We start from the raw sequence: 15,204 nt of genomic DNA on the forward strand, positions 1-15,204 counted from the left end.
GGGGCGCCTGAGTGGTTCAGTGTGTTAAAGCCTCTGCCTTCGGCTCAGGTCATGATCCCAGGGTCCTGGGATCGAGCCCCACATTGGGCTCTCTGCTCAGTGGGGAGCCTGCTTCCCCTTCTTTCTCTGCCTGCCTCTCTGCCTACTTGTGATCTCTGTCTGTCAAATAAATAAATAAAATCTTTTAAAAAAATAGATGTATATTTTCAAGCAAATGTTTTATTGGAGGATTAAATTAGTACATAAGGTTGTGAACTGTGTGCAACAATAGGAAAAGCCAGTAAGAGAAACTTTATGTCCAAAATACATTTCTGTGTATCATTTTCTAATATATTACTGAATATATTAGAAATCTCAGAAGATTTCTGATTAGAAATATCAATTTATAGAAATAAAAGTAGTCAAAATGTTATTTGTACTTTTAAGTCACCAAGTGGCAATTCATTAGGTACATCTTCGTGTATTTGGTTTGTGTCAGAATAATAATAAATAATATTATGAAAGATATAACTTTCTCTTATAATATAATCTGAGGGTATCCTCTTATTATTAATAATCTTAATAACTAAAATTAATATTATTTGAGCATCCAATTCTCCCAGAAAATTTCTACACAAAGTTCACAGCAAAAAAATGTCTTAAAAATTCACTTACCTCATTGGGTTTTGAATCCTATTTCATTAGAAAGCATGAAGTACTGGTGAACCAAACAACATGATGAATAGTCCTATAAGAATTTGGCCTTCAAATTTACAATGACATCATTTAAAGAGAATAAAAGTGATGTGTTAATTTGATAAGTTAAAATATTATCTGTATCAAAGTGAATTGAAATACCATTTCCTTACACTGTTAAACACTCGTGATCAGTATTATTGCATATGTACTTCATTCAAAGGCTATTTAATTTTAAGGTACTTACCCCAAATTGGCTTCTGATTATTCACTGTAGTGTTATAACTGAAATGTGACTGCTGGGAAACACTACATAAAATACCTGATCAGTCAAGGCCAAGTTTATCTATCTTGAACACTGTATGATTAATTCCTTTAAACCCAAAGCAGGTGTTCACTACCTTTGTATAAAAGGACAAATATGATCAGGTTAATGATCAATGATGCAACTGGCAAGAATTGAGAGAGAAAACTGTAATAGTTTTATAATATTTCACCCATTATTCCACTTCTTTTACAGTAAATTGAAACAGAATTTGGAAGGATATACTAGGGCTTGTAAATTTGCTAGTAATTAGTTCTTTCTGTTTCTCACAGGACTTGCACATCAGATTACCAATGTATGCCATCATAAATATTTCAGAATGCCTATGAGAAAAAGGATAAAGCTAAATCAAGTCCAGAATGCAGAGACAAATTGCTGCTGCACGTACAGAGTTCGCAGCAATTCATCAAATTATACAACTGTCATAGGAATTTCCTGTGGTTACATTTTAATCCTTAGGAAAAAGAGTAGATACCGAGAAATACACTCTCTATGTTGAACAAAAAGACCAGATTAAGATTATTGATTTACCAAGTTATACAAAAGCAATACTATTAAACATAGGTAATTTGATAATAAACATCGATTTTACTTTTATATGCTTTTAAACTTTTACATGGTTTTCTCTACCAACAGTTCATTAATAAAAAATGGATGCATAATTGAACGGATTTTGATCTCATTCTTCTAGTTCAAATCAATCACCTCAATGACAATCAGATATTTAACACATTGTATTATTCATCAGCTGCCTCTAAGAAGAAAAATGGAAAATTTGTTCCAGTTACTATCAACTACTCCCTATTCATAATTAAATGTAGTTGTTTCTGATAAATTTATGAAAAAGAAATAAAATGAATATAGATACCTTCCAATGGAATTCATCAGAAAAACTTTTTCAAGAACCTTGTTAACCTCTTTCAGTGTCCTAATGGGGCTAGAGCTCACTGCCCAGCCCTGATGGTCGCTATAGGCCATAACCTCTTAATTCACTAAAATTCTTAATTGCCCATCTAAGTGTCTCTAAATGTTTTCTAAATCTTAGGTTATAATAATATTACTTGCTCTAACATATGCAAATTCATTTCCAGCTTTTAACTAACACTATCAGCGATCATTTTCCAAAAAGAGTTATGCAGCACAAGAGCACAATCTTTCCTCTTATTTTACTATGCAATTCATAAATAATAAGTCTGAATGTTCAAGATTATCATTCAATCAATGCTTTTCTCCCCCTGTAGTGACACCAGCGAACATCCATCACAAGTACCCTTGGCTACCAAATTATTATTTCTCCATATTACTCAGATCATAATGTGATTTAACCCGGAACAAGCCATTACTTTTCCTTCCAATGACAGAAGCAGACACTCTGTCTTAGTAAGATCATTTAATGAAGTTGTTCTGTAAGGACCTTATGTTAGAGCAGTTCAAGCAGAATATACATTTTCCTGTCTCTTGGGGAGTAAAAAAGAATGCCTATGAATTTCTCCTCCCTGGTTTAAGCTCTTTTAATAGACAATAAAGATACCACAATTGTCCATAAAATATTCCTGCAGACCTCTTAAATATTTTCACAAATTTGTTCCTTCTACAACTTCATTTTATCCCTAAAGAATTAGAAAAAAAAATTCATTACTGAGAGCCAAAGTGTCTTGGTATAAATTTGAACTTATCACTTCCCCACTGTAAAAAATAAAGCTTTTATATGTATAAAAATAATAGCAAGAGGTTACAAGTTCAATATCATCATCTTTCTTAGCATTTTGTAGTTTTTTTTTTAAGTAAAAATATATTTAATTCCAAACTTTAAAAACATACAAGCAAATGTTCTCATTAATAAAGGACTTAAAATCTAATTCTTCTATTGGAGCATGGATTAACTTCAGGCATTTTTTTTTCCTCTGTCAGTTTGCTCCATATGCTTTGTGTGGTAAAAGGAAAATATTCTGAAAAGAGAACAGGTTAAATTATGTTTAGTGTAAATCTACATACCACAAACAAAGTAGTCTATGAAAATTCTGGCACAGTATTTTAATGTGACAAGCCTCTCTCGCTGTAGAAAAATGGATCTCAAATAATTGAACCTAAGTGTTAATTTCAGAAATAACTTATAAAGTCTTCAACTCTAGGAACATTTGATAGGCAAGACCCTGTTACTTGCCTCGCACAATTAGATGCTATAAGATAGAAGAATAAGACGTAATAACCAAATGTCTTTTCATTTTTTCCTTTTGTGTGCATTTTCATTCCAAATATTAGAAACAGTAACATTAAAAGAGACTTTCATACCTCTAAAAGCTCTATTCTCATTAAATATACTTGTGAGACAGCTCCTCTTAATTCCTTTCCCGGAAGAGGCCCTAAAGTTAATTAAAGATGGGATTAGGGTTATACACAGCACAGTACCTTGCACACGTAGTAGGTTATAGAGAGGACCCTGTCTATATGAATGAGACAATTTCAGGCTAATCATTTCAAAGTCATTTCCAAGGGCAAAAAAGTAAAATACTTCTAGCAAAAGAATTTCCAGTTTATACCAGAAACACTAGTCGGATCATTCAACTTTGCCTAATAAACCACTGCATTTTATGTGCCTTCACTCCAGAAAGCTGATGGCAGAAGAAGTGTATCCTATTGATATGTGTATACCTGGTGTCTACAACAGTCCCTTACATGTGTCTTAAATCATTGGTTGGGCAGGTGGACGGATGAGTGGATGAATGGATGAAGAGATGGAGGGTTGGGTATATGGATGGGGAGCAGAGCCTCCACAAAGTATTTGGTACCCATATTATATCTCTTTAACATCTTAATATTCCTTTAAATATCTGGAAATGTGGCTCAGATTTCACTCCACTGTACTGTCATCCATCTATAATTCAAAAGTCATATGTTCAAAGTTTGAAATGATGGATTATCTAATCAAATCTCCCAACCAGTGCAAGAATTCTCTGTGATATCCTTGTGAGAGAGTTATTCAACTGCCAGAGCATATCAAGAAATCCTTTGTTCCAAGGCATCCTTTCTCATTTTTTAAAAATAATTTACTTTGAAATACTTTCAAATTTATAGAAAAGTTGCTGGTATAATATAACGAACTAGCATCTCCTTCTCTCTGTGTTTCCCTGGTTGTTAACATTCCACCACTTATGTGTGCTCAGTCTAATACCTAACCTTTCCCTCCCTCTTCCTCTCATAGAGATGCCAAAAATATAAAGACTCATATATATTATGTATCTAATACATATATATGGTATATGTGCGTGTATACACAATTATAATTAGTATTTTCTGAATCATTTGAGAGCAAGCTGCAAACATAATTTATTAATCACTCTTAACCATGTCTTCCTTCCTCCCCTCCCCTCCTTTTTCTTTTTTTAATCTCTTTTTTTTCTTTCTTTTTCTTCCACGCACCCTCCCTCCTTTCCTTCCATCCCCCCCTTTCTCTGTCTCTGTCTCTCTATTTGCAACCATGAATTCACAGGGGTATCTCTAACCCAATCTAACATCTCTGGGTTCTTTCTACTTTTCCTCCTTTAATATGTTATAAATACCATCTATAAAAATGAGATACGTGCCTCTCATCCTCAATATAATCACTGATTTATTCATTTACTTACTAAGTATTGATTTGCTCAATGTAACCAACCTCCCTACTATGCTGGCCATCTCCTCCACTTACCTCTCTGCCTTTCTACCACCTAAATCCCCCTCCCACTGCCCAGTCCCAGGTTCATGGATCCAGTGAGATTCTCTGCTGGGTCTTTTCTCTGTTCCTCCTCCTTCCTTTCATAGCCAAGCAGCAGGCCTACCACCAATCTCTCTGCACCAAGATGGGAAGGAGAGGGAGGATGAGACAACTCTTCCTGTTTTAGTCAGTATTAGGAAACAGTTCTAGACTCTGCCTTCTTAAAATTGTGTTCATTGTTTCAACTTCTACTCTTTTTTTCATGGCAGCTTTGAAATATTTGAGAATAGGTTATGTCTCCCATGAATTCTCTTTCTTATGCCAGACTTCCCCATTTCTTTACCTGTTCTGCAACATGGTCTCCAGAGCCTTTATCACTCTGATAACATTCTCCAACATTTGTTGATAGATGCAAATATATATTTCTTTTATACCTTTTCTGTATGTGATTGCCATTCAAGGGGAGAGAAAAGCAGTATATGTAGACGTCACAGTGCCTGACCAGGACGCACCTAACTGTAGCTGGAATAGGCAGCATCTTCTGAAACCTTTCCTCTGTCACCCTCTCCACCAACTGAAACATTTGCTTCACTGATGCTAGAAATTCTATTGCTGGAGTTCATTCCATTGACTTTATAGTAATAAAAAGAAGTGAAGGAAAAGTTGAAGCAAGAACCATGGTCTTTGGAGTAAAACAGACCTGGACTCCAATCTCAACTCTTCCATAGACATTTGGGCATTCTTCTGATGGATCCAAATCTCAGATTTTAACCCTAAAATGATTCTTGGGAGGATTAAACAGAAAGAAGTTTTACAGTTACTGAACAGAGTATGTTCCTATATATTGTTAGTTCTTTAATTGCGTGCTATACCAAAATTCCTCTTAAAATACCACATTTTGGGGGCACCTGGGTGGCTCAATGGGTTAAGCCTCTGCCTTCAGCTCAGGTCATGATCTCAGGGTCCTGGGATCGAGCCCTGCATCAGGCTCCCTGCTCAGTGGGGAGCCTGCTTCCCTCTCTCTCTCTCTCTCTCTCTCTCTCTCTGCCTGCCTCTCTGCCTACTGGTGATCTCTGTCAAATAAATAAATAAAATCTTAAAAAAAAAACACATTTTTCCAAGAACTCTTTAAAATGTAAATGTGTAGTAAATAATTAAAGTTATATGAATGAATTTATTAATTACTCCTACAGAACAGTAAATAAAGAAGCATAAGAATACTGGTTACCTTGCAGATGATGATATTTATAAAGAAAAATGGATAGAAAAAATGAGGCATTGTGTTTCAGAGCCAAACATTTCCTACTTGAGCTTCTACATAGAGTGAGTCCTATATATATATAGCTTCAGTCTCTTTGACTTTTTATTTCCAAGGTTATTACCTCTTTGGTTGTGCTATGCCTCTCAAGAATATATAAAACCAGGGCGCCTGGGTGGCTCAGTGGGTTAAGCCGCTGCCTTTGGCTCAGGTTATGATCTCAGGGTCCTGGGATCAAGCCCCGCATCAGGCTCCCTGCTCAGCGGGGAATTTGCTTTGCCCTCTCTCTCTGCCTCTCTGCCATTCCCTGCTCTTCCTCTAAGTAAATAAATAAAATCTTCAAAAATATTAAATAAAAGAAACTAGAAAGTGTGTAAATACGTAGAAATGGCTTTCTCGGTTAAGTTTTCTGATCGTCACTGTGTTTGTGTTTTTCATATTTAACTTCAAGGCAGCTTTTACAATAAAAATTGATCAAAAAGATTTGTCTGTCAAAGTAACCAGAAGTGCAACTGGTTAGAATACATTGTTCTGAATATGTACATTTTTACATAAAACCACTTGAGAACAAATGATGCCAGTTGTTACTGCCTCCTCTTTAATCGATCTTTTATTGAGAATACACAGAAAGTGATGGATAAAAGCAGCACTAAGACATTGTCTGAAAACAAAACTTCCTGAAGTTTAAATATAAAGTAAAAGAATGGTGCAGAATTCTTGATTCCTTATATGTGTTCTATATTCATACTTCATGTGACAATGAAATATTTATTTCTCTTTCAATTATAATTGCTTCTTATATCTTTTTATCTTCACTTCATTACTTGTTTCTTGACATAATTGCTTGGCTCTTCGTTCCCGATCCAGAATTTCTTTGGGGAACAGGTTTTTCTCATCAAATACAGCTTTCAAAGCTACGAAATGATGAAGAAAATGGCAGAAATTATACTTGGTAAGAGACTCAATTAAATGAAATAGTGGGGAGAAAATTCTTGTTTCAATTCATCTGAAAATTTGTATGTTTCTAAAACCAAGAGTGTATTTTCTCTGAAGCTCCTGCTATTCTTTTTACTTCAATTTAAATTAAAAAGTTAAATTTTCACAGAGTTTGTTCTATTAATGTATTTATATCATGATAGAGATCCACCATTTCACAGTAGAAGACTAAAGAAGCTTGTGTTTTCCACTTTTGCTTTTTAATCTACTTAACAGCTATCAAAGACTCATAAAAAGCCAGGAACAAATTATTCTGTATTGAAATAAGACAATTAAAATAATCAAAACACAGTTTGACTGTCTGCATGACTAAACAAGTGCATCTGCAATCATGTCCTTGTAAGATTCTTGGATCTGCAGGGATCTGTGGCTTCAGAAAAAAAGAGCCAAATTATCCCCATGAGTGGCTATATTATGCATCAGTGAGAAGTAGGAGGAAATTGTGCCGCGCATTCAAGAAAATAATTTTGGCCTTTTGCTTAATTTTATCATTTCAACAAATGTTTACTGAATGTATATTATGCACAATGTTCTATGCTCAGGCGTAAATGGGGCACAAATATGACTAAGTCACAGACTTTCTTCCAACTGGTAGAAAGGAGGAACAGTGCCCAAATAACCAAAAGTTCAAGTACAATAAGATACAGTTCTAAGAAAATATGAGCAACAGAAGCTGTGGTGAAACATATCAAGAAATTCTAAGAAAATGCAGAGATCAGAGGAAAAGCTTTAAGGATTTAAACACTATTTGACGTAGATATTGAAGTCCAGGTAGGATTTTAAGTTCGTAAGAAGGACCGTGGACATGAGGAAGAGTTGGCAAGGGAGGAAGGAAATGTCAGCTAGAGGGAACAAAGTAAATAAATGTGTGGAGAAACAAGAGCCCTTATATGGATTATTCCAGATAATTCAGTACAATGTGACCGAAGTTCAAAATATAGAGAGAATGAGGTTGGAGCAAGACAAAGGAACACTTTAAATGCTGAGCCCAAGGAATATGACATAAACTACAGAAAAGTTGAACAACCTCACAGTACCATGCCATCTTTATATATTTGGATTGGGGGAAAAAAAAAAAAAACCCTCTCCACTTCCCATGCCAACATGATTGTATAAGTCAATATCTTTCCACTTTTTCTCTTAGATATTATATAAGAACAACAGGGAAAATGAGAAAAATATAATTTGGCAAACAGACTCCACACGAGTAAAGCCCAAAGATAGAGGTAAATTGCAGCCTGCAAAATGTGGAGAAGGGCAAGAGCTCACAGTGGGCAGAAGTTATGCAAGAGAAAGTGATGAGTATGGAAAGTGTAAGAATGCCAGCTTCCATAACATCTCAGAAAGTTCTAGCAAAAAGACGCGCACTAAGGGTGAGGGGCCCACCCTGTAGTACAAATACTTTATCTTTCATTCATATCAATGGATGTAAACAGAGGTGAATAAGGCTGGAAGCAAAGGCCCTCCAGAATACCCCGTTATATTCAGTGAAAGAGATGAGGCAGGACTACATAAAGAATCATGCACATGAGCCATTTTTTGCTAAGAACAGTCTGCCCCCAACAGGTTGTAAAAATTGAAGGCCATTCCAATCACATGTTACAAGCTCTCGTCTCAGTACCTACTATAAATTTCAAGTCTAAAAACCCCAACTCATTAAGACTAAATAATTAAGAGAGGAAATAAACATTTTTTTAAAAAGTGGCATATCAGGGACACAGAGGACTATAAGCAAAATTAGAACCATAACAAAACAAATTTTAAAAAGAACTAATCAGGGACGCCTGGGTGGCTCAGTTGGTTGGACGACTGCCTTCGGCTCAGGTCATGATCCCGGAGTCCCGGGATAGAGTCCCGCATCGAGTCCCGCATCGGGCTCCCAGCTCCATGCGGAGTCTGCTTCTCCCTCTGACCTTCTCCTCGCTCATGCTCTCTCTCACCGTCTCTCTCTCAAATAAATAAATAAAATCTTTAAAAAAAAAAAAAAAGAACTAATCAATACACAGACCACCACCAGAGAAATATTGCCACTGGCCAGATACATACTGTTACTGAGCACTTCGTCACAAATTAAATTTTAAAACTTGAAAGACCACTTACCTCTGTGAAGCAAGATCACAGAACAGAAGTGAAAGAAGTCAGGAAATGGCACAACAGGAAGTGAGGAAAGTGAGCTGGCAGAACTCAGGAAAAATCTCTCGAGCAAGAATAGACTATGGGGCAACATAATGGGGAGCAGAATTTACAGATGAGAGAAGCAAAAATAACAAGATGAAAAGTAAGAGAAGATATGAGAGAGGAAAGTGATACTGAAAAAGAAATAGATCCAACAACACAAGCATCACATGAGTCCTTAAGAAAGAATGCCAGAGCAGAACAAATATTTGAAGGCATCATGTATGAAGATTTCCTTACATCAGAGACAATATGACATATACAGAAAGGTCATACGTGGCACCAGGAAGTAGAGAGTGAGAATAGTCAAACAAAGCAAATCTTAGTAAAATTATTAGACTTCAGAGAGATTCATTTGGCAGTCAGACAAAATGATCAAGTCACTCAAAAGGAGAAAAATGGATATCTTACATTATCTATCTTCATAGTAATGATCGATACCAGAAGGCAGTAGAGCAACACCAACAAGGAAATCAAGGAAACAATGTGTGAGATATGGATATGATACAGACTGAAACTGTGCCACAAATCTTAGAGTTACAAAGAGTTTCAACATGCGGGGAATTCAGGGACTAGTGTTTCTAAAAGAACTTTTTGAGGAAATTTCTACAAAATAAATTAGTACATGACTGAAGAAAATTTAGAAAAAGGTTTAGTAGTGAGCCCTGAATGTTTTTAAAAGTAGAAGTGGGATTAAAATAATATTCAGTTTAGGATAACAAAACAGAAGGTAGAAGCCATATGCCTGACAATGTAGAAATGATAAAACTAACAAAAACTGGAAGAGTGAGGGAGAAGCAGCTTCATTCATGATAAATCAGTGACAGCTAAGAGGCAAAGGACTTAAAACAACAAGTCATAATGGCCGTAGAAGTAAATGTAACAAAATAAAATCAGCTCAAAGAAAGATCGAATTATTGAATAAAATTAGTTAGTAGAAAAGAAGAGGAATGAAGAAACATGCTCATTTTATCATCAGTCAGCGTGGATGTAATAGTTACTGTCCTAGAAAACTGAAGGGCTAGAAGAATTATATAAATGTATGAGTATAAAGGTACCACTAGAACAAATATATAACACCCTCCTGAAGTAAAAACAACAAAAAAATTACAGATCCAGTGAAAACTTTAAAAAACATATAAATAATACATGGCATAAAAGAGTGTGAGAAGTACCAAACCAAATATCTAATATATTGATCAATTTAAATGTGCCCAATTTCATGATTTAAAAAATGACTTTTTAGTTGGATCAAAAGTAAAACCCAACACGCATCTAAAATGAAGTGATTCTAAAAATTTGAAATAGAAGGATTAGAAGAGCATAGCAGGCAAATCCAAACCCAAAAAAAGCAAGAGGTCAAAATCTAAAATCATCAATGTATAGAGAAAACCTCAGAGAATACACAGAGACTTGGAGAAGTGGGTGCCAGAAGTAGGTGATACTGGGAACTGGACAAGTCCGTATCGAGGAAGTGAGGGAGACTTCTCACTGGATAATTTTTTATGTGCTCAATATTTGATTAGTGTGTATTTTGTTTTCTTGCAATAGGACAAAAATGAATAAACCTAGAACTACCTCTTAAGCAAAGCTACAAATGAAAATACTTTGCATTTGCCTAATACCAGCAGTACAAGGTCTATGGATTTCTGTACATCAGTTGATTCTGTCCTGTATGACTGTAAATTAGCATTTGAGAATCACGAGTCATTCTGAATGCCTTAGAGCTCTCCTGAGATCCACTGTGAAAGCTAGAATGTTCCTTTTGAAATAAACTCTCGCTGTTTTACTGATATATTTCTCAACTACATGAGGAATTTGCATCACAATTGACTGGGTTTTAGAACCGTGAACCAATGACTGATAGGCGCTCGCAGATCTAAAAAGAGGCAGTCTTACCTGAATAATTAATTTTTTTGAGTTAAAAAATGTGATAAAAAAATTCACATACAGGGGCAGATCCTTGTTCCCCAAGCCCAAAGCTTACAATTTGGGGAGGTCTCTAAAATACATGTATATAAAACTACAGATACATAATTATTCATAAAAATAGCTATTTATTCAGAATGAGAAAATCGATCTCAGCAAACTATTGAAGTTTTAGAGTTGGGTCCTTTTCTCTGAGATCTTTTTTAGGAAAGGCACCTGAAATGCTTACCCAGAAAAGCTGCCTGCTTGCAATCTGGCTTCCACTTTTCCCCGGAACACTAAAACTCCCAGCAACTACTAATACTCAAAAGAGATGAGGCCCATTTAGCAACCTCTTGGCCTTACTGGCAAACTCTTTCATGTTGCAAAAATTATGTCATTAACCTAACACCTTCTAAACGGGTAATACTGATCAATTCCTCTTACTATTCAGAGTAACAACATCTGCTAGGTTAATGGCATAATGCTGTCATACGATAATGTGAGTGAGTCTGCAATGATTGTGTGAAACATCTAAGAGACCATTAACCGTTTATTGAGCTTGTTTAAGATTATAAAGGAATGTCTTTAACCTTGCTGTGATAACTTGCTTTCTTGAAGTATTAACTGGCAAGGCTAAAGTTCCCAATTATTCAATCAAACATTAATCTAGGTGTTGCTCTGAGGGGATTTTGCTGATGTAATTAAACTCCCTAATCAATGGACTTTAAGTAAAAGAGATTATCCAGGATGATCTGGGTGAGTTTCATGGAGTTTCATTCTGTCCTCTCCTGTCTGCAGACAAGAGCTTTAGATGAGTGCTCAGTCTGCCCAGGATCTTCCCTTCCCAATTTAGCCCTACTCATTTTGGACTTGCTCAGTCAGCCCCCACAATCCCATAAGTAAATTCCTTGTCATAAATTTCAATATATGGTCCTGCTGGTTCTGCTTTCCTGAACTCTGACTGATACACTTGCCATAAAGTACACTGTTTACCTCAAGACAATTGTGAAGGGCAAAGTGTTCTCCTTGAGTCAAACAAACTGGTGTGTCAAGGTTGGTGGTTTGTGACTAGAGTCTGTTGGTTATTCCTTGTAAAGAAAACGCATGTTTATTCAAATGTATAGCTTATCTTAAAGCCCTCTCAATTCCCACAAAGGTGCTATGTGAGACCTCAAGTCTCAAACTTCTTGTTTTCTGGGCCAACAACTTTTAATCTTAAAGAGTAGTTCTCTTAGAAGGGCTAGTAACAGCTAACATATATGGCCTCTGAAGGCTTCTATTCACTTAAACTCAAAGTCTTTGTCCAGGTGGCATGACCCCACATAATGTGATCCCTATCCACACCCCCCTCAACTTCATCCTGTGCTAGTCTCCATCTCTCTCATACTACCCCAGCAACAGTAACTTTCTTTCTTTTTCTTTTTTTTTTTTTTAAAGATTTTTATTTATTTATTTGGCAGAGAGAGAACACAAGTAGGCAGAGAGCAGGCAGAGAGAGAGGAGGAAGCAGGCTCCCTGCTGAGCAGAGAGCCCGACGTGGGGCTCGATCCCAGGACCCCGGGATCATGACCTGAGCCGAAGGCAGAGGCTTAAACCACTGAGCCACCCAGGCGCCCCAGTAACTTTCTTTCTGACCCCAGAACACGTCAACCCTGTTCTCAAATCACTAGCTTTACACTTCTGGACCTTGTCCTTGGAGTGTCCTGCCCCTAACACTTCATGAGACTGCTTTTCTATCTTTCAGATTCAGACAAAAAAATCAGAGGAAACTTCACTGATGCTCCCCTAGTCATGTCTTATCATATTATTGTGCTTTATTTTCTTCATAACTCTTATTAATATCACCATCCAAACTTATCTTCATACACTTATTATCTGTCTCTCCCCTGGGGGATAAACTCAATAAAACCAAAGACCTTGTCTGCCATCATATCTCATATTCCCATAACACCCAACAGGGCATCATGGGAGGACTTCAAAAAATATATTTTTTGAATAAATGAACAAGTGAGTGAAGATACCTCCAAGAATACGAATTGGGCTAGGTTGGGTGGGCTCACTTCTCAAAATATGGAATTCTTGCATTCCAGAGACCGGATGGCTCTGTAATGATGAAAGAAAGATGGTTCACCATGTCATATATCCATATATGCATCCATTTACCGCAGCCCTTAAAATCGACATCTGGCGTTATTGGTAACCATTTATACTTACTATTTCCTACCTGGGAAAATATGACATTTATATATTCATTACTTGGTTCTATAGCTGGCTGCCCAACAAGGTTTGTTATAATGATACCCAAAAGGTGTTTTAAAAGTAATGAAAATGAAAGATATGGTGGTCATGAAGGTATTAAAACATTTTTTTATTAAAACATTTTCACTGAAATAAAATGATTTGATAAACTTTATAAAGCAAAGCTGATCTTTTGTCATCTGATGCTTCCCTTGTCCCCTGATTAGCAACGAACTGTATCAGACAAACAATAGTGGCAAAAACCTCACAAAGGCACCCTAGCAAGAAAGGACTTGATGGCCATCTAAATAGAAACACTGCAATGACCAGCTGTTGTTCATCAATGAATAGAGAGTATCTTGAAAACTTTCTAATTCACATCCTTTATCCTATTTTATTCTAAGTCCTCTAGATAAGTGCTTTTCAAAATACGATGTGTGCAAGAATTACCCAGAAATCTTGTTAAAAGGTAGATTCTGATTCAATAGATCTGAGTTGGGGCCTGTGATGCTACATTTCTAACATTATCCCAGGTGGTGCTCATGCTATTATCCACTGCCCATGTCTTGACACCAAGTTTCTCATTCCTGAATCCAGACTCTAGAGCAGTATTACCAAGTTGTCATTTAATTTCAGCAATCACTGACTAATAATCAGGTAGCAAAGCAACAGGTTGTTGGCAGGGTGGTGAGGACTGGTTGAAACCCTTTAATGGTCTTCATATAACTCTTACATAATAGTAGTTTGGGACCTGTTGAACTTTTTTTTTAAAGACTCAATTTTTTTTAATTTTTAATTTTAATTTATTTGGGCCTTATACAGGGATAAAGACTCAATTTTTTTTAAGAGCAGTTTTAGGTTTAAAATAAAATTGAAAGAAGGTACAAAGATTTCGCATATCTCCCTGCCCCCACACATACTTAGCCTCTCCCTTTGTCAACATCACTTACCAGAATAGTATAGTTTTTCCCAGGGATGAATCTACATTGATTCATCATAATTGCTCAAAGTACTTTGTTTACCTATGGGTTCACTAACTGGTGGTATACATTTTATAGGTTTGGACAAAAGAGTAATAGCATATATCCCTCATTGTTATGTCACACAGAGTATTTTCACTGTCCGCCAAAAATCCTCGGTGCTCTTCCTTTTCTTCTCTTCTGGCAACCACTGCTCTTTTCACCATAGTTTTGCCTTTTCCAGGATGTCACGTATTTGGAATCATCAGTATGTCCTTTCTCGGGTTAGCTTCTTTCACCTAGTAATATCCATTTAAGATTCCTCCATGTGTCTTTTCATGGCTTCATAGCTCATTTCTTTTTAGAGCGGAATAGTACCCCATTATCTGGATGTGCTACAGTTTATTTATATATTCACTTATTGAAGGACATCTTAGTTGCTTCCAAGTTTGGACAGTTATGAATAAAGTTGCTTGAAACATCTATGCACAGGCCTTTGTGTGAACATAAGTTTTCAGCTCCTCTGGTTAAATACCAAGAAGCATGACTGTTGGAATCTGTAGTAAGAGTATGCTTCCTTTTGTAAGAAACTGCCAAATGTCTTCCAAAGTAGCTGCATCATTTTGCCTTCCCACCAGAAACGAATGAGAGTTCCTGTTGTTCCACATCCTCATCAACGTTTGGTATTGTCAGTGTTTTGGATTTTGGCCATTCTAAAGCATTTTTTTTTTAAGATTATTTATTTGACAGAGAGAGAGAGATCACAAGTAGGCAGAGAGGCAGGCAGAGAGAGAGGGGGAAGCAGGCTCCCCGCTGAGCAGAGAGCCCGATGCGGGGCTCGATCCCAGGACCCTGAGACCATGACCCGAGCCAAAGGCAGAGGCTTAACCCACTGAGCTACCCAGGTACCCCGGATTTTGGCCATTCTAATAGGTAAACAGTGATATCTCATTGTTGTTATACTTTGCATTTC

General features: G+C 36.5%; 2 protein-coding genes across 8 annotated transcripts in view; both read right to left on the minus strand.

The window, feature by feature from the left end:
• SERPINI2 (serpin family I member 2) overlaps window positions 1-939 on the minus strand; it is a 35,676-nt gene extending 34,737 nt beyond the window's left edge. For 2 of the 3 annotated variants that reach the window (XM_047694763.1, XM_047694674.1), the window contains exon 1: window positions 655-829. The gene's annotated coding sequence lies outside the window, so the exon portion shown is untranslated. Of the gene's footprint in view, window positions 1-654; window positions 830-922 lie in introns of those variants that run through there. The other variant, XM_047694846.1, reaches the window with a different exon arrangement.
• A 5,408-nt stretch (window positions 940-6,347) lies between these two features.
• The window catches only part of WDR49 (WD repeat domain 49), a 136,803-nt gene continuing 127,946 nt past the window's right edge, over window positions 6,348-15,204 (minus strand). For 4 of the 5 annotated variants that reach the window (XM_047695096.1, XM_047695251.1, XM_047695017.1 and 1 more), the window contains one exon: window positions 6,348-6,866. In XM_047695096.1, coding sequence (XP_047551052.1) covers window positions 6,736-6,866 — 131 coding nt within the window. In that variant the 3' untranslated portion in view covers window positions 6,348-6,735. Of the gene's footprint in view, window positions 6,867-13,055; window positions 13,138-15,204 lie in introns of all 5 variants that reach the window. The other variant, XM_047695175.1, reaches the window with a different exon arrangement.

The sequence above is a fragment of the Lutra lutra genome, chromosome 1 (genome assembly GCF_902655055.1).
Source record: "Lutra lutra chromosome 1, mLutLut1.2, whole genome shotgun sequence".
Classification (NCBI taxonomy): Eukaryota; Metazoa; Chordata; class Mammalia; order Carnivora; family Mustelidae; genus Lutra; species Lutra lutra.